At 31.3% G+C, this 27,583-nt stretch overlaps 1 protein-coding gene across 5 annotated transcripts; it reads left to right on the forward strand.

The window, feature by feature from the left end:
* The first annotated feature begins 3,642 nt into the window (after nt 1–3,642).
* On the forward strand, nt 3,643–25,504 carry LOC123902627 (putative ion channel POLLUX-like 2). Of its 5 annotated transcripts, XM_045952405.1 has the most exons (25): nt 3,643–4,059; nt 16,786–16,925; nt 17,567–17,643; nt 17,938–18,062; nt 18,663–18,949; nt 19,587–19,658; nt 20,476–20,560; nt 20,660–20,758; nt 20,833–20,987; nt 21,074–21,178; nt 21,442–21,528; nt 22,030–22,114; nt 22,219–22,366; nt 22,721–22,797; nt 22,885–22,965; nt 23,154–23,336; nt 23,435–23,548; nt 23,869–23,964; nt 24,057–24,180; nt 24,248–24,324; nt 24,500–24,547; nt 24,645–24,714; nt 24,815–24,888; nt 25,005–25,115; nt 25,205–25,504. In XM_045952405.1, exons 2-25 carry the CDS (start codon nt 16,831–16,833, stop codon nt 25,304–25,306), a joined length of 2,577 nt encoding a protein of 858 aa, XP_045808361.1. In that variant the 5' UTR covers nt 3,643–4,059; nt 16,786–16,830; the 3' UTR covers nt 25,307–25,504. The 5 variants fall into 5 exon arrangements, with proteins under 5 accessions (XP_045808361.1, XP_045808368.1, XP_045808358.1 ...); XM_045952412.1 differs by lacking the exon at nt 3,643–4,059 and having other exon boundaries at nt 16,717–16,925; nt 17,941–18,062; XM_045952402.1 differs by lacking the exon at nt 3,643–4,059 and having other exon boundaries at nt 16,718–16,925.
* Nucleotides 25,505–27,583: the final 2,079 nt, after the last annotated feature.

The raw sequence follows: 27,583 nt of genomic DNA on the forward strand, positions 1-27,583 counted from the left end.
AGCAGCGTGTAACGGAAAAGGAAAGATTGAAATTCAAATTGCTTAAAGGGAAGTACAACGAAAGCAAAAAGTATGAAGAACAAACAAGGAATGTCTTAAATGCAAATTACAAACACGCAAGAAAAAAAAAGCATAAAGGGAAAAGTTGGCGAGCAGGAACTTCATGGCATGGTGGAACCTCCCAATTCACTGGCATCGGCGACGGCGATACGATGCATCTCCTCCAACGCTCGTTTCACCCTTTTCGCCTTCACCATGTTTTCTTCAATAGGCTTCAAATCCTCTCTCAGTTCGTTCTGCTTGTCCAATAGGTCCACCAGGGAGTGACGCCTAGAAATCAGCTTAGTGACATCGTCCCTGATTTCGCCTTGAAGAGCCCTTTTCCTCTTCACCAGCGGCTTCATCTCTTTATTCAGCATCGCCAGACGATCATCCACTCTGCGCTCCTCATTGAAGCATATCCCCAAGATCTCCTCTTGCACACCCATAGTCTCCTTCGTAATCTCTATCTGGCTGTCAACAGCTTCAGTGACTTCGGCGTGGCACTCCTTCACATTTTCCACAGCGATCACAAAGGATGCACTATCCTTCAGTTCCTTCTCCAGACGAAGCACACTATCGAGAAAGCGTTTCTCTTCTTTGGTCAACCTCCAGCAGTAGTCGTTAAGCTCCTTGACGAATTCAGAAAATTCGCCAAAATCCTCCATCAAGTCTTCAGTATTTATGGTCAGCATGCGACGGAGCCGCTTGATAACCGGAGAGGCGGGAGACTGACCGCATTCAAAAGGAGGATTTTTGGGAGACATAATGTGGAAAAGAAGTCTAAAAGGTTAGCGAAACAACAAAGGATGAGTTGATCAAGGCGCTCAACGCTTCATTTATAGATAAAGAAATCTCATCGTGGCAGTAGTTAGTGGGGAGACGGTTGAGGAAAATTATACATGAACAGAGGAACGTGCGCCAGGGAGTGGGAGAGGATGTAACTTCGCGCCATAATATTGAGAGGGAAAATTCGAATCACATTCAAGTACTTCACCCCTTTGGACTTCGTACTTGGGGGGCTGTGGACCGGGCAATGGGCTTAAAAGCAAAACCAAACTAGCCCAATTAATATGAGAAAGGAAACAGGCCCAAAACAATTAAATTTTAAACGTCCATTCGGCGATACGAGGCTTGGGCGAGGTAGGTAACGATGGATAACGCCCATAAGACGGATTTACCCACGAGAAAGAAATATCTTCATCCTTCCCTAGCGATTAACTTGGGAATGAAGAAAACAACTCCTTGAAACTGCCATGGCTTGGAGACCAAGGTTTTTATTCCTACTTTCACGCTGCATCACCGGAAAAGGCGCTGAAGACCGGATTTGTAGGAACCCTAGCTTGGAGAAGAAGGCTTCAATGGTCTATAAATAGTTTCATATTTCCATCTGTAGCAAGGGATCGAATTCTGACTTATTAAACTCCCAGGGTTGTTGGGATTGAACTGAGTGTAATCACACCATTTGATCAATAATACAAACCCCCTTGTTTTTTACCAGAACAATATCAAATGATTTTTAATTTTTCTATGGATGATCTATATGAATAAATTTTCAATCCAACAGTAGATTTTATAAAATTCGTATTCGTTATAATGTTATTCATGACTGGTGGACCACTTGATGAAGTGGTCCATATTAAAATTTACCTAGAAAAAAAACTATAAGCCCAAAATCGAAGTTTTTTTTTTATGCAACAATCGAAATTTTGTTAAATATGTCTTTGACATGTAAATGCTAAATTCATAATAATTACCAGAATAACCCTAAACCGTACTATTTGAGGCATTCTCCCCTCAGGGACGGATCTGGAGGGGGGCAAGCAGTGACCAAGGCCCCCCCTCCCCCTCATTTACATACATACATATACATAATATATTATATGATACATATTATATCATATATAATTAGTATATTGTAATTTATAATTATATTATATAAATAAGAATTTTATTGATATACATTTACAGTGAAAAAATATTTATATTGTCGAACAATTATAAGTGTTGGATTATTAAAACTATAACCATTTAATTAAAAATTTAGTTGGTTTAAGTGGTAAGAGTCTCGAGTCCTTTAAGCAAGTGGTCAAAAGTTTGATATTTGGCTCTTGCGTATGAACAAAATTCAATCGAGGGAAGAACTCATTTTTTGAGCCCCACATATTCCCATATGTGATTAGTCAGTCACCATTAAACTAAAGAATATGAGTTTCGTATCGTAAATATAACATGATAACAAAAAAATTACATGGACAATGTAACAAAAGATAATCTCTATAAATAAATAGATTCATTTTTATTATTTACTATTATTTTCCGGCCCCCAGTGTGATAAGTTTCTGGATCCGTCCCTGTCTTCCCTCATTCCCGTCAGTTTCACTTGACATTGACACATTGCCTATGAGCCATACCTAACATTTTATAAGAATATGATGCATATAGATATTCAAATTAAAAATATTGAAAATGGTTCGTATGAAAAGAATAGGAAACATGAATATTCAAGTACTAGAAACAGCTTATTACTTACCTAGTACTAAATTTAAAATAATATTTTTGTTTGTGAGTTGAAAAATATGAAAAGTAATTATCACTTCTAAGTAAGGTGATATATAATTCTTGTGTGTGAATGTGGAAGCTAGATATATCTATACACTAGTGTTTTTTGTGTGTGAATGAGAAAGTAAATTGAATAGTATAAGCATAGTCACACGCAAGATTGCGTTTTTAGTATCAAGAGATGACTCTTAAAAATCCATCATGGATACATAATTTTCTTTCCGTTTATAAGCTTCTCAATGTTTCGATTACACATTTTTGGATTGACACTACTTACTACGGTGCCGACATTAATAGAAAAAATTAATCACTTTGTAAAAAAAAAAGTTAATCACCTTCTTAGAAAGTGACCAATTGATGGTGTCCCTACTTCAAAGAGATAAACTCAGATATTTTAGTTAATTAAGAGATAAAAAGTATGATGTATATGTTTGTATTAACGATTACAAGAAACACTAATAAAATACTTAATTACACCTAGAACCAAGATAGTTTAACTTTCAATCACTCTTTCATTTTCATGTCAAACTCTTGGAAATCCTTGATGCTAATTAGCCAATGGTTTATTTTTTGTTTTTTCTTATACCCCTTGGATTAAACGATAATTGAGACTCTATAATTCACACAAGGACAACTCTCATTTTATTTATGAGAAGGACAACTTTTGATATTAAATATTTCATGATATGTCTTATAAAATTAAAAATCATGATGTCTCATACAGAACACACAAATCATGCAATATTAATCTAGTTGATATTATAATATATAAGATCGATGTTAATGAACTAGTTTTATAAAATTAAAATCGTTCTTACAACAATTTTAGTTTTATGAAACCACGTATGATATTTTCTCATGTTTTAACTTTTAACTTTTAAAGTTTACATATTTGATTTTGGAATTTGAGTAAACATAAAAGTTATGAGTTTATTTATTAAGTTATATGATTTGGTTAGAGATATTTTACATTATGATACATAGAAGATAGTAATCGATATTATAATGGACATATTATTATGATTCATGTGGTTTGTTTCTTATTATTGTGAGTGAAATAATATATATGTCGACCAAGTGAGAGAATGTTGAATTTATCTTCTTTTCAACTTATTTATTAATTTAAATAAGTGAAAATTACCCATTAAGTGCACATTATGATAATTTTTCATTAAACCTCTGTCTTTATTCTTTCCGTCAATTATAGTAATTGCACCATTAAGAGATAGTAAGCAGTTAATATCTGATGCACGTATAATAACTTCTTGATGGACAGAAGTTATATAAGTCGTGCAATTCTTTTGTATTGGTTCCTTAAGCCTGACATCTCATTTAGTAAACTTACACTATCAAAGTGAAGTGAGATTATAGAAGATGGTTTAGAAGAACCCTCAACATCCTCGAGCAAGAGTAATCCTCAAACAAGAAAAATCTTTAAAGCAAGAGTAATGACCAGAGGTATTTTGCCTATTTAATTCAATTTTCATTTATGTTGTTTAAGATAGAATTTCATTTCATAAACCGTAAAAATTGTAACACAAACCAAAGTAAAACTTCTTCTCCTTTTTAATTTCCAAACAGGTGAAAGATTTGTAATGTTAGACACCCTAGTGCAACATAACACCACCACTCTACTAACTTCATCTTTGTTGCAGCGCCTCATATATAATGTGAATCTTTTAGAATCTCTTTCTTCTTTATTAATCGTACAAAACCGTCCGATCAACCCATAACCTGATTCATCCGCCATCCGACTAAACTACGGCTTAATTAAATTGACAAAAATGAGTCTCATTTTGGGCATGTTTATTTTAGATTTAAAAATATGGATTTTTTTTCTTTCTATTTTTAAAAATAGATTTTCTAAAATCGTTTTTCAAAATACTATAAGTTTTTTTATATTCGTTTTTTCTAAATTAAAACACAATTGTTGACATCATATAACATTAACACACATTATTGAAAATCAAAACATAGTCAAAAATCACAATTTTTTCAAAAAGTTGTATTTCAAAAATAAATTTTATGAAAATCTATTTGAAATAACTTCAAAATTAAGTAATTTTTCGAAATTTTGATATCCAAAAAAAGTTTCAATAAAATGATCAAATACCTATAATATTTTAAGAATAACTATTCAAACCAAATTCTCATTTGAAACTTTTATAAAAAAAAATTGTAAAATTCTTTTATACAAAATTATTTAACACTACAAAAATCTATTTTAAAAAAATCTATAACAAACAGACTCTTTGTCACCCGTGGTTTTATTTGAGTTGAGCTTTTTCGGCCGAATTCGACCGATTGTCCAGCCCCCTTCTTTATACAAATATAAATGCGCTATTAACTACATCATGTCCACTTATATCAGGTTCACATCATTTAGGCTATGTTTGGATTGGTGGTATATGATGGAATGGAATGGAATGAAGAGGTATATAATAAAACTTCATTGTTTGGATGTGCAGAGAACTAATGGAATGGAACCCAATGGAACCAATCCCATCCTATACAAACCTTCAATTTTCCATTCCTCCCAATTTGGGGGGTATCCAATGGAATGAAACATCAAATTTTTAATATTACTTTTTTACCCTTATTTTATCCGTCTCTCCCTCTTCTCAAATACTCATATTTCACTCATCTCTCTACTTCATTTCTTCTCTCTGTTGTTTGTGACTTTTCATTTCTTCACAAGTCTACTTCACTACTAGCAAGGTATGACATTTTTTGTTTTGGTTTTTTTTTTTCACGATTTTTCTACTCTCTGCTACTGTATTTTTTTTTTTTCATGTGTGTTTTCATATTGGGGTTGTTTTGTTTGTTTTCTCATTTGATGGTTTAGGTGTGTTTTGTTTGTTTAGACTGCTATCATGTTGTTTTATCCCCTTTTTCTCTACTTGTGCTGCGCATTTGTTGTGGGTTTTGATGGCTATCTGTACCCTGCTATATGTAGTTAGAAGCTTGTGTCATGTTAGTGGTTTTTATATTGTTTTTATTTTGTTGGATGTTAATTCTATATAAATGAATCTTATTTTATTTTATGATTTGTTATAGATGACTAATGAAGTTATAAGAAAAAACATTTTGAATTGCTTCAAATGATGGTTGTTCAAGTATCCACCATTATATTATGCAATGGTACTGAATTATGATATTCAAAATCCAAAAGACCTGGTTCCCATTGTCATGATCATATGTCATCTTGTATTGAATATATTGTTATGAATGAAATGAGTTAATTTGTTTTTTGTCAAAAAAATAAAATCCAAAAGACCTGATTATGCAGTAGTATTTGAAACTAGTATTTCATTGTATCACGTTTAATGCTCACGTTTGACTATTGAAACGTTGTCTCTGCACTAGTGTTTTAAAATCAGGATATTGACATTTGGAATTATGGCTTATAGTTCAATGTTTTAAAATAAAGATAAAATTGGAATAAAAACGTTATAATGTATTCCATTCCGTTCACTTCCCAAACAATGGAGTGGTAATTTTATTCCATTCCGTTATTGAATATCCAAACAATGGAACGGAATTTGTGTTCCATTCCGTTCCGCTCCACTCCATTCCATTATATTCCATTCCGCTTCATTCCGTTCTGTACCATCAATCCAAACATAGCCTTAGCTATAAACATTTTATCCAACTGTTGGCGCTGATGTTATTTGACAAAAATCTATCAACAATGCTAACAAATGAATATTTAGTGTGAATTTTTTTTGTGTTAACTCTTTAGTTCCTAGGGAAGGTGTCCTGGTAATTCGAAGTTCGGCCGTGAGGTACGTAAAGTCTGGTCAAAAAATTGTTTCACTTAAGAATTGAACTTGGGTTTTGATCTCGAACAATCTGTTATTTGATAAAGCTTATTAACCAGAGTTCAATAATTTTTAATACATTGAATGCATACCCAAACAATTTTAAGGATGGAGTGTGATTGACATTCAATTTTCGTATCTAATTTTGCAGAACTTTAACATGTTGAAACATGCATGGGTGTTAAATTAATGAATGATGAACAAATGACGATTTTTAATGCAGGAGTATAAACTACTTTGGGTCAAGGATCAAAACAGAAACTAGTTTGACACAAAATGTTAAACTTCTCAATAATGTTTTAACTGATATAAATTTTATAAAATCTATCCTTTGTGTAAAATTTCAGACAAATCTAAAATCATTTGATATGCTATTGCGACACATAAATATTAACGGCATATAAAAAAGACGCAAACCGTTAATTTTGATATATCTCAATAAGATATCAAATGATTTTAGGTTTGTTTAAAGTTTTATATAAATTATCTATATGATATAAATTTTTAATCCAACGGTGGATTTTATAAAATTTATATCGATTAAAATGTTATTGAGATGTGTAATATTTAATGTCAAATTAGTTGGTATCATTTGATATCTAATTTATGTAAATGAACATCTAACTTAAATTAAAAGCAAGTAAAAAAAATTGTCTCCTGTAACATTATCTTAGTTGGATTGTAAAAAAAAAACATTATCTTAGTCGGTAGAAACATGAGATGTGAGGTGGTGGTACTTGTTTTCTTTTTTCCACAGCCGCTACACTCTTAGCAACTTTGCTTTTTTCTTTTTTCTTGGTTCATTCATTAGAGATAAGTGATTTAGGATCAATTTTGATCTAAAATCACTCATCTTGATTGTTTTTAATTTGATTTTTAATTTAATAAGTGATTTACACATAATTTTAGGTTTTATTTGAGTTTTTTTTCTTCTGTGATTTCTTCATTTGGTGTTGTTTTATTCTCGTTTTAGTGCGAAGTTGTTTGTTATTCCGTCTCCTTACGGTGTTTTTTCAGTCTTTGTACGATATTTTTTTTGTTTAAATTTGCAGTTTTGTTTCGATTCAAATTCAGTGCAGATTCAATGATTATTATATCAATCGTAGGCTTTGTCATATTTATAGACATTGAGTCGTTTTATGCTATTAAATCAGATGATGTGAGTTTGTTCGCAGTTTCATCATTTTTAGTTTTTAGTGAATTTAAATATGTAATGATTCAATTGAAATACTCTAACAATTTGAATGAATTATTATCATTTTTTTCATAAAAAAAGTTGATAGAAACATCGGATTTTATATATAAAGTTGGATTCGAACTCCAAATTAAGACTTTTTTAATGACATAAGGAAGTGGGTGGGATGGAAGGAATTGGGTGGTGGGGGTGGTCCAAAGACCATGTAAGGCCAAGTAGGTGAGGGTACATCTTATCTTACATTGTGTTACTTGTGAGGTATATAGTTAGTTCACAGCTAGCTAGCACGTGTTGGTTCATCTTACCTAACCTTGGACTCTACAAAAATATACAAATAATAAGGAACCACACAGACAAAAATGGAAAGAAAAAAAAATGAAATTATTAATGTTAGAATTGATCTCTGAATTATATTAAGCGCTTCAGTTGACTGAATATCGGTGGTAAAAACCAAAAAATAAGAAGAATAAAAAACTAATAGTATTTATCTGTGTACTATACAACTTAAAAAAAAAATCTGTGTAACATACGATGCATGCGATTACTAAAGGTTCAATGTTGGATTAATGTGAAAAAAAAGGGCAAATTCTTGGGTGGAATGGATTATATGCACACACATGTCTCATAATGATATTTATTACCTAAGTTGTATTTTTAGACCTCTAAAATTTGTGAATAGGAAAAAATAAATTGATTTTAAATTATGTCAAACAATTTAGTAAGTTTTTTTTTTTCTTTCTAAATTTACCCAATTCACCGTCAAATTAATTAGTTTGTTTCAGACATTTGGATTTGGACGCCATCAACGTCTAATACTACTTTAATTGATTGAGTCTCAATGGACAATGAATTTTAGTAGGGATGATAATGGGTAGGGTATGAGTATGGTACTATAGTACCCATCTTCATATTCGTGGATTGAAAAAATACTCGTACCCATCCCCATACTCGCGTGGGTAACAATTTTTACCTCCGTCCTCATACCCTATGGGTACCTAGGTCCCCATACCCGCACCTGTTACCCGTATTTTTATTAAAAATAAATTGATCAATTATAAAATAGGTTTAATTAGTCTTTTGGTCCCTTAAAGATATTTTAGGTTTCACAATGGTTCCTTAAAAAAAAAAAGTTCGGATTGGTCCCTTAAAGACACATATGTTTCTCAATTGGTCCTTTCCGTCAATTTTTTACAAAAAACGTTAGTTTTAGTTGACTGAATTGTGGATGCCATTAAGTGTAAGTGGTCTACCAAAAAACCTTATTAATTTTTAAAATTTTAACCATTGGAATTTTTTGTTATATTTCATATTTGGAGTTAAAATTTAACGGAAAGGACCAATATGGCAAACATATATGTCTTTAAGGACCAATCCGGGCCTTTTTTTTTCTTTAAGGGACCAATCCGAGCCTTTTTTTCTTTAAGGGACCATTGTGAAACCTAAAATGTCTTTAAGGGACCAATAGACTAATTAAGCCTATAAAATATCATATAATTTTAAAAGAATTAAAAAAATTTCAAAGATTTTAATATTGACTAATGAAAATTATAAACAAAATTATTACTAATTAAAGTTCATATTTATGTTAAATATTCACATTATTTTTTTATTATGTTATAAATAAACATTTTTATTAAAAATATGTAATAGTTTAGTAGAGTTGTATTGTTTTAAATTGATTACATATATTATAATATAAATAAAGTAAATAAATATATATTATGCGGGTATGGGGCGCCGGGGCGGGGTGGGTACTAAGGTATCCGTACCCGCACCCATATCCGTTTATTTTTGCGGGTAATTACCCATACCCGTACCCGTATCCAAAATACGGGTTTTTACCCTTACTGTTATGGGTAATTTTTGCGGATACTCTCTGAGTATGGGTCAAATTTTCATCCCTAAATTTTAGAGTCTAGTTGGAGTTGGAGTCTCAATGGACAATGAATGGACAAGGTAACATTCAGTTTTTGTTGTGACATATATCATGATCTTTCTATTTCTGAAGTGTGGCCCAATGTACGACGTTGGACGCATGGTTTTTTTATATTTTCGCACTATTCTGGTATGGTGTAAGTGTTTGCATATGATTGCCGCCCCCGCTCGTCTACTAGCTCCTTTTCTTCCTGGCTTAAGGATTTTGTTGAGAATGCTAGCAGGATTGTTAGAGCTGTCAAAGCGCCGGACCGGTCCGGCCTGGGATCGGCCCAGTCTAGCCCATTAAACTTCATGGTCCGACCTGTCTAGTCCGACCCGATAAGCAAAGGCCTACATAGTCCGATGGGTTAGGACTAATTTTCATAGTACTTTTTTATAAAAAAAAAAAAACAAATTCAACTAAATTTATGTTATATTTCTCGACTAAATCTCCGGTAATTCATTACCGAACACCAAAGCTTTCAAAGAATAATTGGGAAGTTACTAACAAGTTAATTATACCACTTAATAACAAATTATTTGCTAAATTATATTTCTTCTCAAATCTTTTGTCTTTTTAGAATGTTGCAATATATTAAAAAATAATAAATATTGATATGTCAAGTATTTTTACCCAAACTTTATTAAGAAAGAAAAAAATTTATTTATCAAATACTTTTAAATTTTACAAGTGTAAATGATAAAATATCATTAATTACACTTTAGTTTCTTAAAAAATCAAAGTGAATTAGAAAGAGGAGTATTAACCCTCAAAAAAAAAAAAAAAAAGAGAAAGTGTAATAAAATATAAGCAAGAGTAATAATATATAAATATAGAGGAGAGAAGAGAGAGAAAGAATAGTGTATGTTATTTACTATTAGGATTATGGTTACAATATAGTGATACATAATATGTATATATAGGTAAACATAATGGGCCAATTACATGGGCCAGGACATCCACTAATAATATTCATAACACTCCCCCCTTGGATGTCCATCGAGGATATGTCTCATTAAAACCTTTACTAGAAAAACTCGGTGGGAAAAAAATTCTAGTGAAGGAAAAAGAGTACAACATCCTTTGTATTTGAACTGCCTCATTAAAAACCTTACCAGGAAAATCCAATGGGACAAAACCATGGTTAAGGGAAAAAGAGTGCAGAACACAATTATATCTACCCCTCATGAAGCCAATTATATCTGAGACGAATAAGAGCAATTAATCTTCAATATAGTTAATCAGAAGCTTTTCTTGATGATGACATTGTAGAAAGATTTGATTCTTCTTCTTTAATATAATCTTCTCTGAATTAGCTGTTGATGCAATATTATCTTCTTCAAATTTCTTGTATGTGTAGAATCACAAACCTCGATAAAATCACATTTTGAACTTCCTTGATGTAGTGCTAAAACTTCCACATAATTGGATGATATTGCTTTATCTCTAAGATACAAATTATATACTTGACTTTGTTTCAATATCTTCGAGTTAATTAATATTGACACAAATAAAATACATACAAAATTAGCAAAATGTAATAGTGTTCTCAACGGAACTAAAATATGGTACTTCAAGACCAATTCAAGTAAGTGATCATTTTCTTGAGACATGAAATGATCTTTTGCTAACATCTTGCTTTGTTAACATCAAGTGACAATAAATTGCTTTGTTAATATCAAATATATTTCATTTCAAACTTTTCTTTAATCAATAGATTTCAAGAACTCTTCAGGAGTTTATGTCATCATATAACAAATTCATTTCCATTTCATTAAGTCATCTCTTCGATAGTTTGAAATGTATGTCTCGTGGAAATTAAATCCTTCAAGGAGTTTTATATAATTCACACTAACAAGTGAGCCATACAAATATATCGTGACACATTTTTCAAATAAATTGAATTTTCCATGTGTTAATAAACTTAATCAAGTAAGAGAAGGATTTTGATTTCACTTCAGGTGAATATTTCTCTTCATATTCAATAGCAAACTTTTACCAATATGCTTGAATAAAAAAATCAAGCTTTTAATGTTTGTATGTCAACATTTTCTATTCACACGAAAATTAATTCGTATCTATCATGTTTTACATCTTCAGGTGTATCGACTGCTGGTCCAAAAATCTTCACTTTGCAAAGTGACTTTAATTACGTAGCAATTGCGTTTTCATTTAGACAATCATTGTCTATAATTCTCAATAGAATTTAGTTCATGATCCTCATTAACTCTTTTCACAAATAGCGCTATATTATATATAAAAATATCATCAACGTTGACTTCCTTTCGGTTCCATCATATTCCATTCATGACATACTTTTCATTCATGACATAATTCGTCAAGATCTCTTTATTATCATAAATTTCAGGTACCTGAGAAGTTCTTCTGGAACTTAAAACTCAATTATGTCAAATACTCTTTTGAAGTTTTCATATCCTCACTTGGGTCATCTTTCTTTTTAGCCTCTTTTCTTATTTGAGGATTTTTATCGTTGGAACCGACTGATCTACCACACTTCAGGGTGGTTAATACTGATTTGCAAAATAAGATTGTCCAACAGGGACATCAATTTTGTTTGGAGCATTAGCAGCTAATAGTTGATTTCATAAATTTTGCAAATGATTTATATTTTGAACATTTGATTCAAACTATGAGGATCAATGTGAGATAATAACATTAATTTATTTCAAGTGATTCATTTGAACTTCTGGTTCATATTTTTCAGCTGCTTATTCTCCCCCCTAATATTGGGAAAATTAATTCATCACTTGAAAATCAGCCTACAGGGCTGTTCCAATTTTTGGCTCAAGATGATTTATAATAGATGGAGATTCATATCAAATACATTTTCCCAATATTCTTTAAGAACCGTTTAAATGCATTTTATTGGAGCAATTGCACATACACAACACATCCAAAAATGCTTATATGGGAATCATGTTTATAAACAAAGTTCAAATTGTAAATTAGGGGAGAACTTATAATAACTAGTTGGCTTGATGCGAATTAGTATCTCAATATACATGTTTGAATGTTCCCAAAATATAAATTAGAAGTTATGATCTCATAAGTATCAGTCATGTAATTACTTTAGACGTCTAAAGAATGGATCTTCTAGTCCATTTTTTGTATGATCATATTCTATTTGATATCGATTTCAATTGACATACGATACTTATCAAATATTTTCTAAGAATTTAGAAAATGAGATCTTAGCAAAACTATTTGAGAAAACAAACTCACAAACTTCTGGTTGTGAGTAAACATGCATGTGACCAATTTAGTTGATGCATCAATTCAAGTCACAAAATATCTAAATGGTCAAAAATCTCAAATTATCAATTTCTTTTAGGAATTAGTAACCGATAAAAATTATTAGAATGAAGGAACTTCAGGCCCTTCACTATATATTTATAGTTTTTTTTCGCATCATAATAAATCCGAGATGACCCAACCGGTATTGCCAACAATAAATTTAATATGATTTGTAAACTTCTGGTTTACAATAATTTGTGCTTCAATTGCATTATTATATATAAAAGTGTAGTATAAACTTCTAGTTTATAACTTTTTCATTACACTTAGTGTATCCAAAATATGTGTAGTAAATTAGTAATATATAGAGATATTCAACATATCTTCATTTCTTGTTTTCATATTGATATTCATATATGAATGAAAGAAGATTATACTTATGCAATCAATGGTCTGCAAATTAACATCTCCCTTATTATTGGGCTGAATTGTTACTATTGTCATTTATGTCCGTTTAAAAACATTTCATCATATTAGCGAGTGAGTGCCTTTACCATTCATTGGTACATTTATATAAATGAGCTCCAAGCAAACTTCAGGTTGCCACTCGAATTTTTCCTTACAAATGGAGCCAATAAATTTTGATGACTTTACAAGTCATCTCAAATAGCCACAAATCAACGGCAAACCAATGTATAATAATAAAAAAACTCTAATAATAAATCAATGCAAGGATAATTTAATACTTTGTCTTAATAATTCCTAAAAATAATAATTTCAATAACAGTTTGCAAGTGAGCATTCAAATGACAACAAGACAATATAAAATTTACAAAATATTTACAAATATTCATATAAATAACATTTGGTGTAATAATTGTCGTAAAAAAACATTTGGTGTAATAATTAACAAAATTGAGCCTAAAATAAATTTCCAAATAGAACACTTTAACAAAATAATTAACATTAGTGGTACAACTTTTTAAAGTAAAAGAGAGTTTATCATATAATATTTTAGGCTCAAATCGTGAGATTATATAGTTTAAAATTATATATGATTCTCAATTCTCACATTCAAAATCAACACCAAATATTTAAAAATTTCACAAAATAAATTCAAATCCCATAAACCAAGGATATGATATTAATATTAAACAAATATTCTTGAATTGAATATATATATAAAAAATATTCCGGGTATAAATTATAATTAAATTTATTTCCAAAAGAAAAAAGATATGATTAAGGTATGAATTATAATTTTATTTTCAAAAGGAAAAAATACCAATTAAATTGATTTATTATGGAAGAAAAATATTTTCTTAATAAGACACAATTCATACCTTAAGGATTGTAGTAGCTGAATTAATTCATAATAACACATAGTACAAAGTTATCGTATAAAATAAAATGAATAAAGTATTAAGTCATGCACACCTTTTATTTTAGTAACTTTCAAACTTAGTATATGAAAGTAATATGAAACATCATAATTGTCAAATATAATGTAAATAAATAATCCATTAATTCATGATTTAAAAAGGTTAAAATTAATAGGTAGTATCACAATTACAAAAATTTGGCTAATAGAAATCACAAAAGAAATTAAACGATATGATATTTCAATTGATATTTGAAAATTTGTCAAATCAACTAGTTTTATTTTCAAAACAAATCATTTAATTTCAAATGAATCAATCATAATACTTCATTAACCGATAATGTAATAAATTGAAAACAATAAAAGAAAGAAATAAAAGGCATTCAATTGTTTTCAATGAGATTGATTGACCAAATTAACATATGAATGACATTTTTTTTTACGGTACATATGAATGACATATGAATGTATTAGTAGTGTACTAAATTATTGAATTCTTCTGGAATTCACACGGGATAATCTTGAGTTCTTCATGAACTACCCTTTTGAATTCTTAGGAATTCATAGAGAATAATATGAGTTCTTCAGGAACTATGCTTTTGAATTCTTCAGGAATTGACATAGAATAATGTTGAGTTCTTCAAGAACTATGCTTTTGAATTCTTCGGGAATTCATAAATTAAATCTGTAAGGCCGTAAAAACGGTGCGATTCATGCTACATGCTTTTGTGAAATTTACTTAGCAATTGAATTTTACAATTTTATCCATTGAGTTCTTCAGGAACTATATAATAAATCACTATCAATTTACAATCCTTCAAGGATGTATGAATATTGAATTCATCTAGAATTCATTGAAGAGAAAAAGAAGTTGTTTTATTAGTTCTTCAGGAACTATATAACACATAAAAATATTTTTGATGTGCAATCCATTAGGGATGCATGGTGATAAATGGTGATATTTCGTAAGTTCTTCAGGAACAAAATTAATTTTTTCTAAGTTCTTCGGGAACTAATATTATGAATTCTTCGGGAATTCATGTATTAAATGTCTAAGTTCTTCAGGAACTAAGAATAGGTTCTTTAGGAACCAAGATTATGAATTCTTCGGGAATTCATGTATTAACTTTCTAGGTTCTTCAGGAACCAAGATTATGAATTCTTAAATATGTTTATGTTCTTTTGGATGATCGAAGTGTCGATGTTTCACCATACAGGTGTCGGTCACGAAGCATAATGATGCTTCACCAGACTATTGTCGGTCACGAAACTCAAACAATATCAAACATCCAAGATACATATTATAAATAAATAAATAATTGATCAACATTTTATGTAATATTAATGATCAAAGTATTATGCTTCACCATACAAATGTCGGATATCACGAAGCGTAAACAACATTGAATCAATTAAATACATAAAGGAATGATGCTTATTTATTTATTTATTTTATTTTTATTATTATTATTTGATCTTTATAAGTATACAAGGTTCAAACGATTCATAATCATATAATAATCAAAAATAAAAACTACTTGTGATTTCATAAAAATAGAATAAAAATTGCGTACCTCAGTTGGTAAGCTCGTGCTGATAACGTGTTATAAAATATAAGCAAGAGTAATAATATATAAATATAGAGGAGAGAAGAGAGAGAAAGAATAGTGTATGTTATTCACTATTAGGATTAGGGTTACAATATAGTGATACATAGTATGTATATATAGGTAAACATAATGGGCCAATTACATGGGCCAGGACATCCACTAATAATATTCATAACAGAAAGTATTTTTTTTAAAAAGTTAAATTAATCCATCATTTAAAATTAGGATTTATTTTTGCCTATTTCATAGCTTCATATAAACCCAACCCCTGCAATTTTTCAGTGTGAAAATTGGCCACAATTTACTCGTTTTATAAGTGAATGATTATGAATTTATGATCCACAACCACCATAACTGTGGTCCACACCATCTTGGATGATTATAGTTAAGAGGTATGTTGTGTTACAATTGTCCGAATAGGGAAAGGGACCGGTGGTGACGCTGTCACTCAAGAAGTGATGACATCTCTTTTGGTTTTTTATGACATCACGCACTCTTTTGCAACATTATTTATTAACTACTCCGTTATTACTTTTACATCTTTTATACTTATAATATGGTTAGGAAAAAGGGTGGATTCTTATGTAGATATATTACAGGGATATCTACTTATATATTTGTTGAGGTGGATGACTCTGATTGATTTATAAATAGTATTTATTAATTTTTCTATATTAAATACTACTCCGTCCCAAAATATAAGCAAAAGGAGGTCAACAAAAGTGAATATATCTGGACTAAATTTTAAACCAAATACATCAATTTTCATTGACCAATTTTTACTTATATTTTGGGACGGAGGGAGTATTATTTATGAATCAAACATAATCATCTACCTATCGATATAATATGTGTATGGGAGTGTTCATCGCGAACAAAATCCCAAGAAACAAGACTAGTATGTAGATTTTGACTGACTCGGATCCCCATAAAAATTGTTTTCATCTACTACCTTGTATTGTATTGTTGTGAAGTAGTGAGATACTTACTTTTTGACTGTCCAGTAGGATAGATAGGAGAGTATCAGAGCAGAGCAGAGCAGAGCAGCCATGAATCTCACTGCTCACTTCCACATGCACACCTGTCTTCCATGGATTCCAAGGCACACTCACTCTTCTTCATCATCAACCAACTACAATTCCAGGTAGCTACTTCTTCCTTCTTCTTCAACTCATTCTTATAGGTTGTTGATTTCTCTTGTAGGTGACTAATTCAATCCCTTAGGTTGAAATGAAATCTATAATCATGTTCACCCAAATCAATTATGGATAATGTGTTAGCTTAGTGGTAAGAGTCTCACTTTGTAGTCTCAATGGACTAGTTATATAATACTAGTCATTAGTGTCATTTTTTTTTTGTTGACAAAGTCATTAGTGTCATTTTAATTAACCATAATTTTCCATTTTCCCTAATTTTGAAAAATACATGGAAATGATTCAGTTACCTGGCACTTTATGTTGCTTAACATAGTTAATTGTTGTTTTCAATGGATTTGAATATCATCATTGTTGAGATAGAGTTTTTGAGTTTTGACCCATTTCCCCACTATTGCTGCTGAGTAATGAATCAGGATTTCTATATTTCAAATTGAATGAATTTGATCTTTGAATTATTTCTCTTATAATTGAGAGTTGAGCCTAACGCAACCCTACAAAACAGGCTTGTAAGATGAGGATTGCCCTCACTTATAATACACCCTTGCGCCCAACACCATTTCAGGCCATCTCGCAACCGATGTGAGACTCTTAACAATTTCTTTGTTTGATTGCTTGTGATACTTCACAGGAGGTTTGTGCCTCGTCACTTCAGCTGGCTCAGGTCTTCACCATTACACGGGCATGGCATTAGACCACACACTGAAGGTGAGTTGCATGAATCATTGGAAAATGTTTTTTTTATGGATTTGTTTCTTCACATGACCTTCTATCTGGAGGTTTGCTCTATAATCAGCTCGGAATCGGACTATTCTAAAATGCTCCTTTTATATCGGAATAATTTAATTCTGTTGTTACCATTTTTAAATATTTCCTTTTTTTGCTGTCCTTGTCATTTCCTATGATATATGCTCTTCATTGTTTGATTTGAAATAATTTCTATAAACTGGTTTGATTGTTCATTCTTATCTTAAACTAAACACTTAATTGATGAAAATCCAGTAGGGAGGTGGGAGGTTGATTTGCACAGGACAGTTTTTAAGTCCAATTCTGAATCTAGTACAAATGTTCCTGAAAATTTGAGCACCAAGTTCATTTGGACAGAGAAAACTAATAATAGTTCTCAGGTAAGAAATGTGTGGTAAATTTTGATAAAATGTACAAAATTGTTAATGGTATATGCAGCAATTGTCCTACTTTCTTCAGATTCATTGTTTTGTTTCTTCCTTTCTTGCCGGCATTTTCTCATTTTGCAAGTATTATACTGTTAAGTATTACGAACATGTAGTTCACAGCTATATTTGAGAAACAGAACTTATTAAAGCTTCATAATATTAATACTAGGTCAGATTGACTTTGTGGAAGCATGAAAAAATCTATATTTCAATTGTGACTTAATTCTATAATAGAGTGTCTATGCGCAACTTGAATTATAGTATTTGTTGATTCACATTGGAGTATGGTGTGATGTGTTCATCAATTTGTAACATTTGGAAGGTTTGAAGGTAAGTATATGTTGATTATGCTCTTTGAATGTACCATGACAATATTTCTACTGCTCAAGTGTGAGTGCCCCTTTCTAGTGCTAGTGGATATAATCTTGTCCTTGGAGCTATGTTTTCTTCAAATTCTTTGTCTATGTCAACATCACGGCTGTTTTATCTTCAAATATGTTGGATCAGTGTTTATTGTTTGCTAAATCTCTTGAAATGATGTGTGTGCTGCAGGGTCCAGGAGCTAAAAACATGATAGAATACATGTCGTTGTACTTTGTACTGAAACTGACACATACGAAGTTTGTTGATCTGATGATAAATGTCGTCCAAGCAATAGTTCGATATGTGCCTCAGACTCTTGGTGGAACAAGCCTGCCACTTGCTTGTGTTTCTAATGCCTTGAATAAACCTACGCCTCTTAAATTAGACGTCTCCTTGCCTTCTTTTCATGATATTAGATGGACCTTAGCGCGGTTGTTGTACTTATTTAACATACAACTCGAGAGAAATGTTGCCACGTAAGTTAATCACTTCGTTATTTATTTGGATGACAACCTTTCTATCTGTTGGTTATTTAATTTAATAGGTTTTGCCCTACTCACTTTTCTATCTGTTCATTATTTGGATGACAAATTTATTGATACCAAATATATATTTAACCCTTACGGGGATTTATAGATTTAGGTTTAGGGAATTTAGAGCATGTGGCTGAAAGAAATACAAAATTGTTTTAAAAATCAATTCTATATTTGTGTTGTGAAATCAGTTTATTGCAAATGCAAGACTAAGTGTTCTGTGATGTTGGTTCTTGCTGACGTGAGGGCGTGTGAATGGTGCTGTGGATGTTTAAAAAAAAATGTAAGACTGAGTATATTAGACTTACGATGGGTCTGATCCTTCCTTTGGGTGGGAAAGTTTGCATTGCCCTCTTGGTGAGCTATGCTTTTGGGACACTTAGGTTACTATATCGTAGATATTCCAAGGGATGAGGAAGCTCACTTATTTGAGGTTAAGAAGGATTTAATCAGTGGATGGAGCCAAGGGTGTTGTTTATGTTACAAACTATTTACTGGTATAAAAAAATAGCTAAGTACATGCTTGTTAAATAGATAAATACATGCTTGTTGTCTGAAATATTCTTATGTACTCTTTCAGGTTCTTTCTGGTGCTCCTTGTAGCATGTGTTTCGTTTGTTTTCATTGGTGGTATACTGTTCTTCAAGTTCAGGTAATGTAGATAAATGCACTCTTATAAGAGTTTTAACCCATTCTTATTTTGTAGTTTTCTTATATAAACGGTTTTGTCTTTGCTCCCCGGAAGGTTTGACAGAAAGGAATTTTTTTGTTGAGAAAGTATTAGTACGAATCTGTGCGGCTAAATTACACACTGAGAATATTATATATACCAAGAGCCATAAATAAATACAAGGATATATAGTTACACTACTTACATCATTTTTAACGCCATCTCTCAAGATGGCGCATATAAGTCACGTGCAGTCGTGCACCAAGTTTGTTACAGATATAACTGATTTGAGAACCACTCATTGATTTTGTGAAGATACCTAGGAGTTGATCATTTGAATTGATGAAGATAATGGTAATGTATCGAGATAATATCTGGCTAAAGAAATGACAATCTATCTCAACGTCTTTGTCCCTCTCATGGAACACTTGGTTTGAGGCGATACACCCTGCAACTTGTTGTCTCAAATCATTGTTATTTTTTCCTGCATGAGAGGGTTAACCTCACTCTGAGTCATACCAAGTTGCTAAATCTACCAAACCATGTCCTAGGAGATTGTTTGAGATCATATAAAAATTCAAATTTTGGTCCATTGGCAATTATCCCCTTTATCTGTTAGGCTAGACCAAATTTATAAGACATTATTCGTATCATTTTTTAATTATTAAAATTGAATCTAGTGGAACATATCCCCTTCTTTATATATTTTTCTGCTTTAGTTTGTTATCACTGAGTTGTTCGCTCATTTTTAAGCTCTCTCTCTATATATATATATATTGTTAACCTGGGTCAGTATTAGATTATCCAGGGGCAGCAATCAATCTCTGGAAGATTGTTTTTGGGAGGCCTGGGCATGTCTTTGTTCATCATCTACTCATTTAAGAGTATGTTCAACTTATTTTGGACTTCACAATTTATTAAATTACTTATGCTTATAAATATTTTCGGTGAAACCAAATGACATATATTTTGTTGGCCTACAGCAACCAACACGTATAGAGCGTGTTATTGGATTTCTTCTTGCAATATGGGGTCTACTGTTTTACTCTCGTCTTCTAAGTACCATGACCGAACAATTTAGGGTAAGATCTGACAGATTCAGCATTCCTTAAACAATATTTTTCTGTGCATGTCAACAATTGAATCTTCACTACAGAGTAATATGCAAAGGCTCAGGGAGGGAGCACAAATGCAAGTTCTGGAGACCGATCATATCATTATTTGTGGGATGAATACTCATCTTCCTTACATATTAAAGCAGCTAAATAAATATCATGAATTTTCTGTCCGCCTTGGCACCGCTAAAACTAGGTAAATGCTTCATGAGGCTGCCAATTTCCCATATCTAGTGTTTTGATCGCTGGCTTCTGCAATATGCCTTTTTCATTACTATGCAGGAAGCAGAGAATCCTTCTTATGTCGGATCTTCCAAGAAAACAGATTGATAGGATAGCTGACAGTTTTGTTAAAGATTTACATCATATTGATGTCCTTAGCAAGAGGTATCGATACTGGGTAATTTCCTTCTTTTATCATGGAAGATTTTTGTAAAACACCATTCTTTCCCTTGCTCAGGACTGCGCAGTTCGTTAGGATGCATCATTAGAATAGAATAAGAACTATTATACTGTTAGTCAATTAGTCTATTAATTAGATTAGTCATATGTTTAGTACAAGAAAAAGTAATGAATTAAAGCCATATGTTTAGTTGATTTAGAAATTCATTTTCTTTCATGCCTCATACTTGAAATTTCTGGCTTTACAGTTGCACCCTTAGTTTAACAAAATCATTTGAAAGAGCAGCAGCCAACAAAGCACGTGCAATAATTATACTGCCAACAAAAGGGGATCGGTAAGAGTTAATCTACTCAAATTGCTAATGATACAGGTGGTTATAATTCAGTTTGAATTGAAATCACTTGACATATGGATTAATTATTATTGAAAGTGCATGAGGGTGTGAACTGATGTTACAGAAAATTTCTATTAGTAATAGTCATCAAAATATAAGGTGTATTGGGATATGATTTATTGTAATTTCTTCTATTTAAATAGTCCTATACTGTAGTAATAAACATGAAAGTATTTTTTCTATTACTTTTTATTTTGTATCAGCAGCTCTAGGTTATTTTGATCTAGGGAAACCTACCCTCTCCAAGTGATTTAACTGCTAAACATTTGTTGCTGTAGTTGAGATTTTTTTTTGCCGACTTTTCCATCTATTACTTGCCTCGTAATGTTCAGTTATTCCCATAGATAGATGAGTTGTTAAACTTTTACTCAATTTGACTTTTATCTTATGCCGAATTTCCCTTTGATAAGGTTTACTGATTTCAGATCCTTTATATGTTAGGTATGAAGTTGACACAGATGCATTTCTTTCTGTTTTAGCCCTTCAACCAATTCCAGAGATCGATTCTGTCCCCACCATAGTTGAGGTTTGTTACTCGCGAGGAGATTTATATGAAACTAAAGACAAATAAAAAATGCAGACAATAGTTATAGAACTTATATTTAAAATTTTCTTAAATAATGTATGTAGGTTTCAAGGTCCCAAACATGTGAGTTGTTGAAGTCAATCTCAGGATTGAAAGTAGAGCCAGTAGAAGATGTTGCTCCCAAATTATTTGTTCAATGCTCTCGGCAGAAGGGACTTATAAAGATCTACAGGCACTTGCTAAATTATCAAAGTAACGTATTTATGCTAATGTTGTGTTTGTAAGGATTGCATGTTTACCTATTTACTAGATTCTCTATAATGGTATTTTATGTTTTATTCTTTACTAAGATATAGATTTCTAAATGCTTTTTTATATAAAAATTATTCATTTTACTTGGTTTCTGAGTTAGTTGTTATTGATATAAGTGAACATATTAACGTGTTTAGTGTTCTGGCCTTCATTCTTTGGTACCGGTTTGGATTTCCCAATTAGTTGGTGTCATACATATGAAAACTAGTTAAAACCTTTGTTTTTTTTTTACTTTTATTGTGTTACATGTTGACCTGTATTTTTATTTTTTATTTTTCTTACTTCTGCTTGCAGAAAATGTATTCAATCTTTGCGGCTTTCCTGATCTAGAAGGAATGACATATAGGCAAATAAGACATAGATTTAAGGAGGTAATTACTTTCTTCAAATGTTCTTGATTGAAAACTCCATTGATACATAAATTTACATTAATGATCTCTATATTGATATTATTTCAGGACGTTGTATGTGGTCTTTACCGAAGTGGGAAAATATACTTCCACCCAAATGATGGAGAAATTCTGCAGAAAACTGACAAAGTATATTTACTTGCAGATAACTTATTCATATTTATATGTCGTGTCTACCTTCTATCTTGGATTTTGTGAGACTTGCATGTTTAAATAGGTGTCTGAACATTCAAGGGCTCTGGTTAATGTTCCAGATCATTTTATCTTTTTATAAGCAAACCTTCTGATATCTGATATCATTCAGCTTTTCTCATTAGGTACTGTTCATTGGATCACTTCAGGATACTAAAAAGCCACAAGTTGTAGCCACAAATGGGGAAGAAAGAAAAGATGTAATTCCTAATGATGAATTACTTGAAAAGGATTTTGATTATGCCATCGAATTGAGTAAAGTAAGACTTGCTAATATTGTAAAACGTCCTAACAGATCAGGTTCCAAGGTACAACTTCATGTTCTGTGCTGTATAGATCTTTTCAACGAGTGTTATTCTGCAGGTACTATTTGAAATGCTAACCTTTATCAGTTATTACCATTTAGGCATCAGACGGGAATGTAGGACCAAAAGAATGCATTCTTTTACTTGGGTGGCGACCTGATGTTGTAGAAATGATTCAAGAGTATGAAAACTATCTTGGTCCTGGAAGTGTTTTGGTATGTTTATGTTTTCCAGAATCTTTGTTCACCCACACATTTCTGTGAGTGTATACTTGAACCAATAAAACCTCAAATATTCTTCCACTTGGTCCGCAAAATTATAATGATAATAAAAACAATAACAATATACTTTCAATTACTGTTTGCTATATTTGCATTAACCTAATATGCATTATCCTACCAGTTACATACTTCTGTTGCTGGTATGGACCGGAAGATTCGTGACATTGTAGATCGTGTAGGGTTATTTTTCAAGATTATATTTGCATTCACTTGAAGTTCAACTCTTATGGTTTCTGACCATAAATAATATGCAGGAAGTGTTATCAGAGACACCATTAAACGACAGGATTATTAGAGAAACCAGTATCATTGGACATGACAAACTCAAGAATGTTCGAGTTTCTCATAGGGTATTGTCTGATCCAGTTAATTAACGTGATTAAATTTCTTTTAATTTGTTTTTTCTTTTGATACGATCTTTTGTTTCATTTGTATACCATAGATTGGAAATCCCATGGACTATGGCACTTTAAAGGAAACCATTTTGAATATTCAGACTTCTTTGAAGAATCAAGATATTCCTTTTTCAATTGCTGTCATATCTGACAAAGATTGGCTTCTTGGAGGTAATTAATAATCATGCAAACAAATTGTAACCAAAAATGGCATGCCATTGACTTTTTCTCTTTGCAGATACATCTAAGACAGATAAGCTATCTGCTTATTCTATCCTACTTGCGGAAAATATCTGCGAAAAACTTGGAGTCAAGGTGATATTGTTTTTATGATGATAGGAACTGTTCAATTTTAAATATTACTACCTCAGTCCTTAATTATAAGACCCTCTTGAGATTTTTACTTGTCCCTATATTTAGGTACATCGTAGTAGTTTTTAGTATGAGTAGAGAGGATAATTATTGTTGGATTAAATTGGCTGTTTTGTAGGTACAACATCTAGTTGCAGAAATTGTCGATTCAAAGTTGGGGAAACAGGCAAGTCCTTTGTTATTTTGGGTTTGATTTTGATCTCTCAAATTTCATATTGTTGTATATTTTGATTATGCTAATTATTATATATAAAATGCTGCAGATTGCTAGAATCAAGCCATCAGTGACCTATGTCGCGTCAGAGGAACTATTGAGCCTTGTAACTGCTCAAGGTCAGTAGTTTTGTCCTCTTCTTGATTGAGCTTTTCCTGTAATTGTCGTGATCTTTCTTTTGTGTTAATGTAAAATTTCATTTTATGAACTTGAAATCAGTTGCTGAGAACAGTGAACTGAATGAAGTTTGGAAAGACATACTAAATGCAGAGGGTGATGAAATATATGTGAAGGTAATTGTACATGTGACAGTCATTATCACATGAATCATTACGACCGAGTAACATCAGTTTTTTTATGTCATGCCTCTCTTTGAATTTTTCCTGCGACAAAATTTCATTTCATACAGGATATTAGCCTTTACATGAAAGAAGGAGAGAATCCATCATTTTCTGAGCTTTCTGAGAGAGCATATTTAAGGAGAGAAGTAGCCATAGGTTATGTGAAGAAGAACAAGAATGTATGACAATTGCTTGCAACTCAAGTTTTATTTTGAATAATGATAATTGGTTAGAACATGTTACTCATACATGCATTTCCCATTTTCAGGTAATCAATCCAATTCCAAAGTCTGAACCCCTCTCTCTTGAAATGACTGATTCATTGATAGTAATATCTGAGCTGGAAGGTGAACAACCTATCATTTTGTAATTATGAGGCTTTAATCATGCTGAGAATAATTTAGGAAAATTCTGACCCCCAAAATGTGGTTATTGCATTGGGGTGATTGATTAGGATGACTTGTATTGTTGTTACTATCTCATGTTTTGTCTATATTCTCTCTCTTTTTTTTTCAAAATAAATTGGTGCAGAACGATGCTTAAATGTAAAATATGGAAATTTAATTTACCTTCTTGCATTGCAAAAAAATTAATAAAATAATGCAAATAACAAGAGTCCCTATTTGTCAAAAAAAAAAAAAAGAGTCCCTAGTACAACAATGTTGCAAACATTTTGTTTCAGGTAATCTTTACACCACTTTCTTCACTTGGGATAAACAATCTTTCAGCTCTAAGAAATCTTCTAGAGATAAAATATATTTTCCACAAATAAATATATTTTTAGTGACAATCTCCTTGAAGCACAAAGATTTATTTGAAATAAATCTTTTATATTTTCTACAGCAATCTTCAAAAATATATTGTAAAACTAAATCTTTTATTCCTTACTCTCTCCGTTCCTTTTTACTTGTCGTTTTAGAAAGAAAAAAAAATGTATTTTTACACTTTATCTTCCTATTATATCCTTATTTTAATTCACCAATAAATTTTATTTTTTTTCAAACACTTTCTCTTTCCAATAAATTTAATATATTACTCCCTCCGGTCCTTTTTATAAGGAACAATTTGGAAAAAAAATTTGGTCCTTTTTATAAGAAACAATCATTAAATTTATTCTTACAATTCCATTTTTACCCTTATTAAATTGTATCCATTCCAAAGTTATGCATTAATTAGAGTGATATATTCCCTAAGGATAAATTAATACACCAAGGTTAGTTTTGGAATAGATTGTAAAATTTTAGAATTTTTATTAAGAAAGATAAGGTTTCTTGGTATGTGTGTTTTTTCCAAATTGTTCCTTATAATAAGGACCGGAGGGAGTATGTACAAAAAAAAAGTAATATGTTATGTACCCAAAAAAAAATTTAAAAAAAACTTTACTTTTTCAAATATATATTAAATCTTTTACGGGTTCAACAACTACTCCTAAATATTTGGAATTTACATGAGGGTATAATAGACAAAGTATAACTTTAAATTATCAAAACGACAATTTGAAACGAATTTTTTTCTCTAAAACAACAAGTAAAAAGGAATAGAGGGAGTAATATTTTATGACAATCTTAAGGAACAAGTAATACATAAACCGCCTTCTGAAGATTCTAGAAACACGTGTGTCTTGGCACACAAGTTTCTGTGAATTAATTCTTCAACCAAATCTTTCAGAGATCTCACGCGAAAATAAAACTTCCAAGAACGCCAAAACATAACACACTGATGTCGTATTCACATGTTAGGGCATCTGGTTCAACATCTTGCTAGAATATTGTTTAAACAAAATGAAGCCAGCATAATCAAATGTTAGTTGGTTCAGTGGTGATTGACGCTGGACTTGGTAGGAAGAACCACAGTTTGATGTCCCGCAACTGCATTTGGGAGGGGACTTGAACCACTTGATGCCAAAAATCGCCCCGAACTCTGGACGCCAAAAAAATGAAGCCAACATACAAAAACCCAACATTTTCAATCACTTTACGTCACTAAAGTTTAAATCATTTAAGTGTTCCATCAGATGTCATATAGATAATTAGAAACGAATAATAGAAAAAGGGAAAAGCTGATTCAAGAGGTGTTGTCGTTAAGGAGGAGATCCTTCTGTTGTTATTCAGAGGTGTTGCCCTTTCTTTTCAGGCGAATTCTAGGGTGGGAGACCATGATAGGTCTCTCACCAATGCACCACATGTTTTGTGGACTGGATTGAGTGTGTACATGATATTATGGTGTACTGTCAGTATTATATTATTTTTTACTTTTTTTTTGGAAAAAAAGTTTTCGATTTTTCCGGAAAAAGGTTTTCAATATTTTTTCGGGAAATTTTTTTTGATTTTTTTTCGGAAAAAAAGTTCCCGATTTTTTTGGGGAAAAATTTCGATTTTAGATAAAAACAATTCTGAAGTTTTTCTGAAAAAAAAAGTTTCTGTTCTTTTTTTGGTAAAAAAGTTTCGGATATTTTCCAAAAAAAATATTTTTTTTCTGGAAAAAGTTCCGATGTTTTCCGGAAAAAAGTCCTTGGTTTTTTGGGAAAAATAGTTTCGAAATGTTCACCTGAAAAAATATTGTTGATACAAAAAAAAGAGTGAAAATATTTGAAACTTTTTTTCGAAGAAAATATTGGAACTTTTCCAGAAAAATATCAAAAACTTTT

The sequence above is a fragment of the Trifolium pratense genome, linkage group LG1, assembly GCF_020283565.1.
Source record: "Trifolium pratense cultivar HEN17-A07 linkage group LG1, ARS_RC_1.1, whole genome shotgun sequence".
Classification (NCBI taxonomy): Eukaryota; Viridiplantae; Streptophyta; class Magnoliopsida; order Fabales; family Fabaceae; genus Trifolium; species Trifolium pratense.

Excerpts from the sequence above, each read along its gene's own strand:
- LOC123902627 (XM_045952405.1), top strand. The coding sequence starts at position 16,831 with ATGAATCTCACTGCTCACTTCCACATGCACACCTGTCTTCCATGGATT. Across the intron at positions 18,063-18,662 it reads AAACTAATAATAGTTCTCAG|GGTCCAGGAGCTAAAAACAT; the intron begins GTAAGAAATGTG and ends TGTGTGCTGCAG. Across the intron at positions 24,181-24,247 it reads CAAAGATTGGCTTCTTGGAG|ATACATCTAAGACAGATAAG; the intron begins GTAATTAATAAT and ends TTCTCTTTGCAG.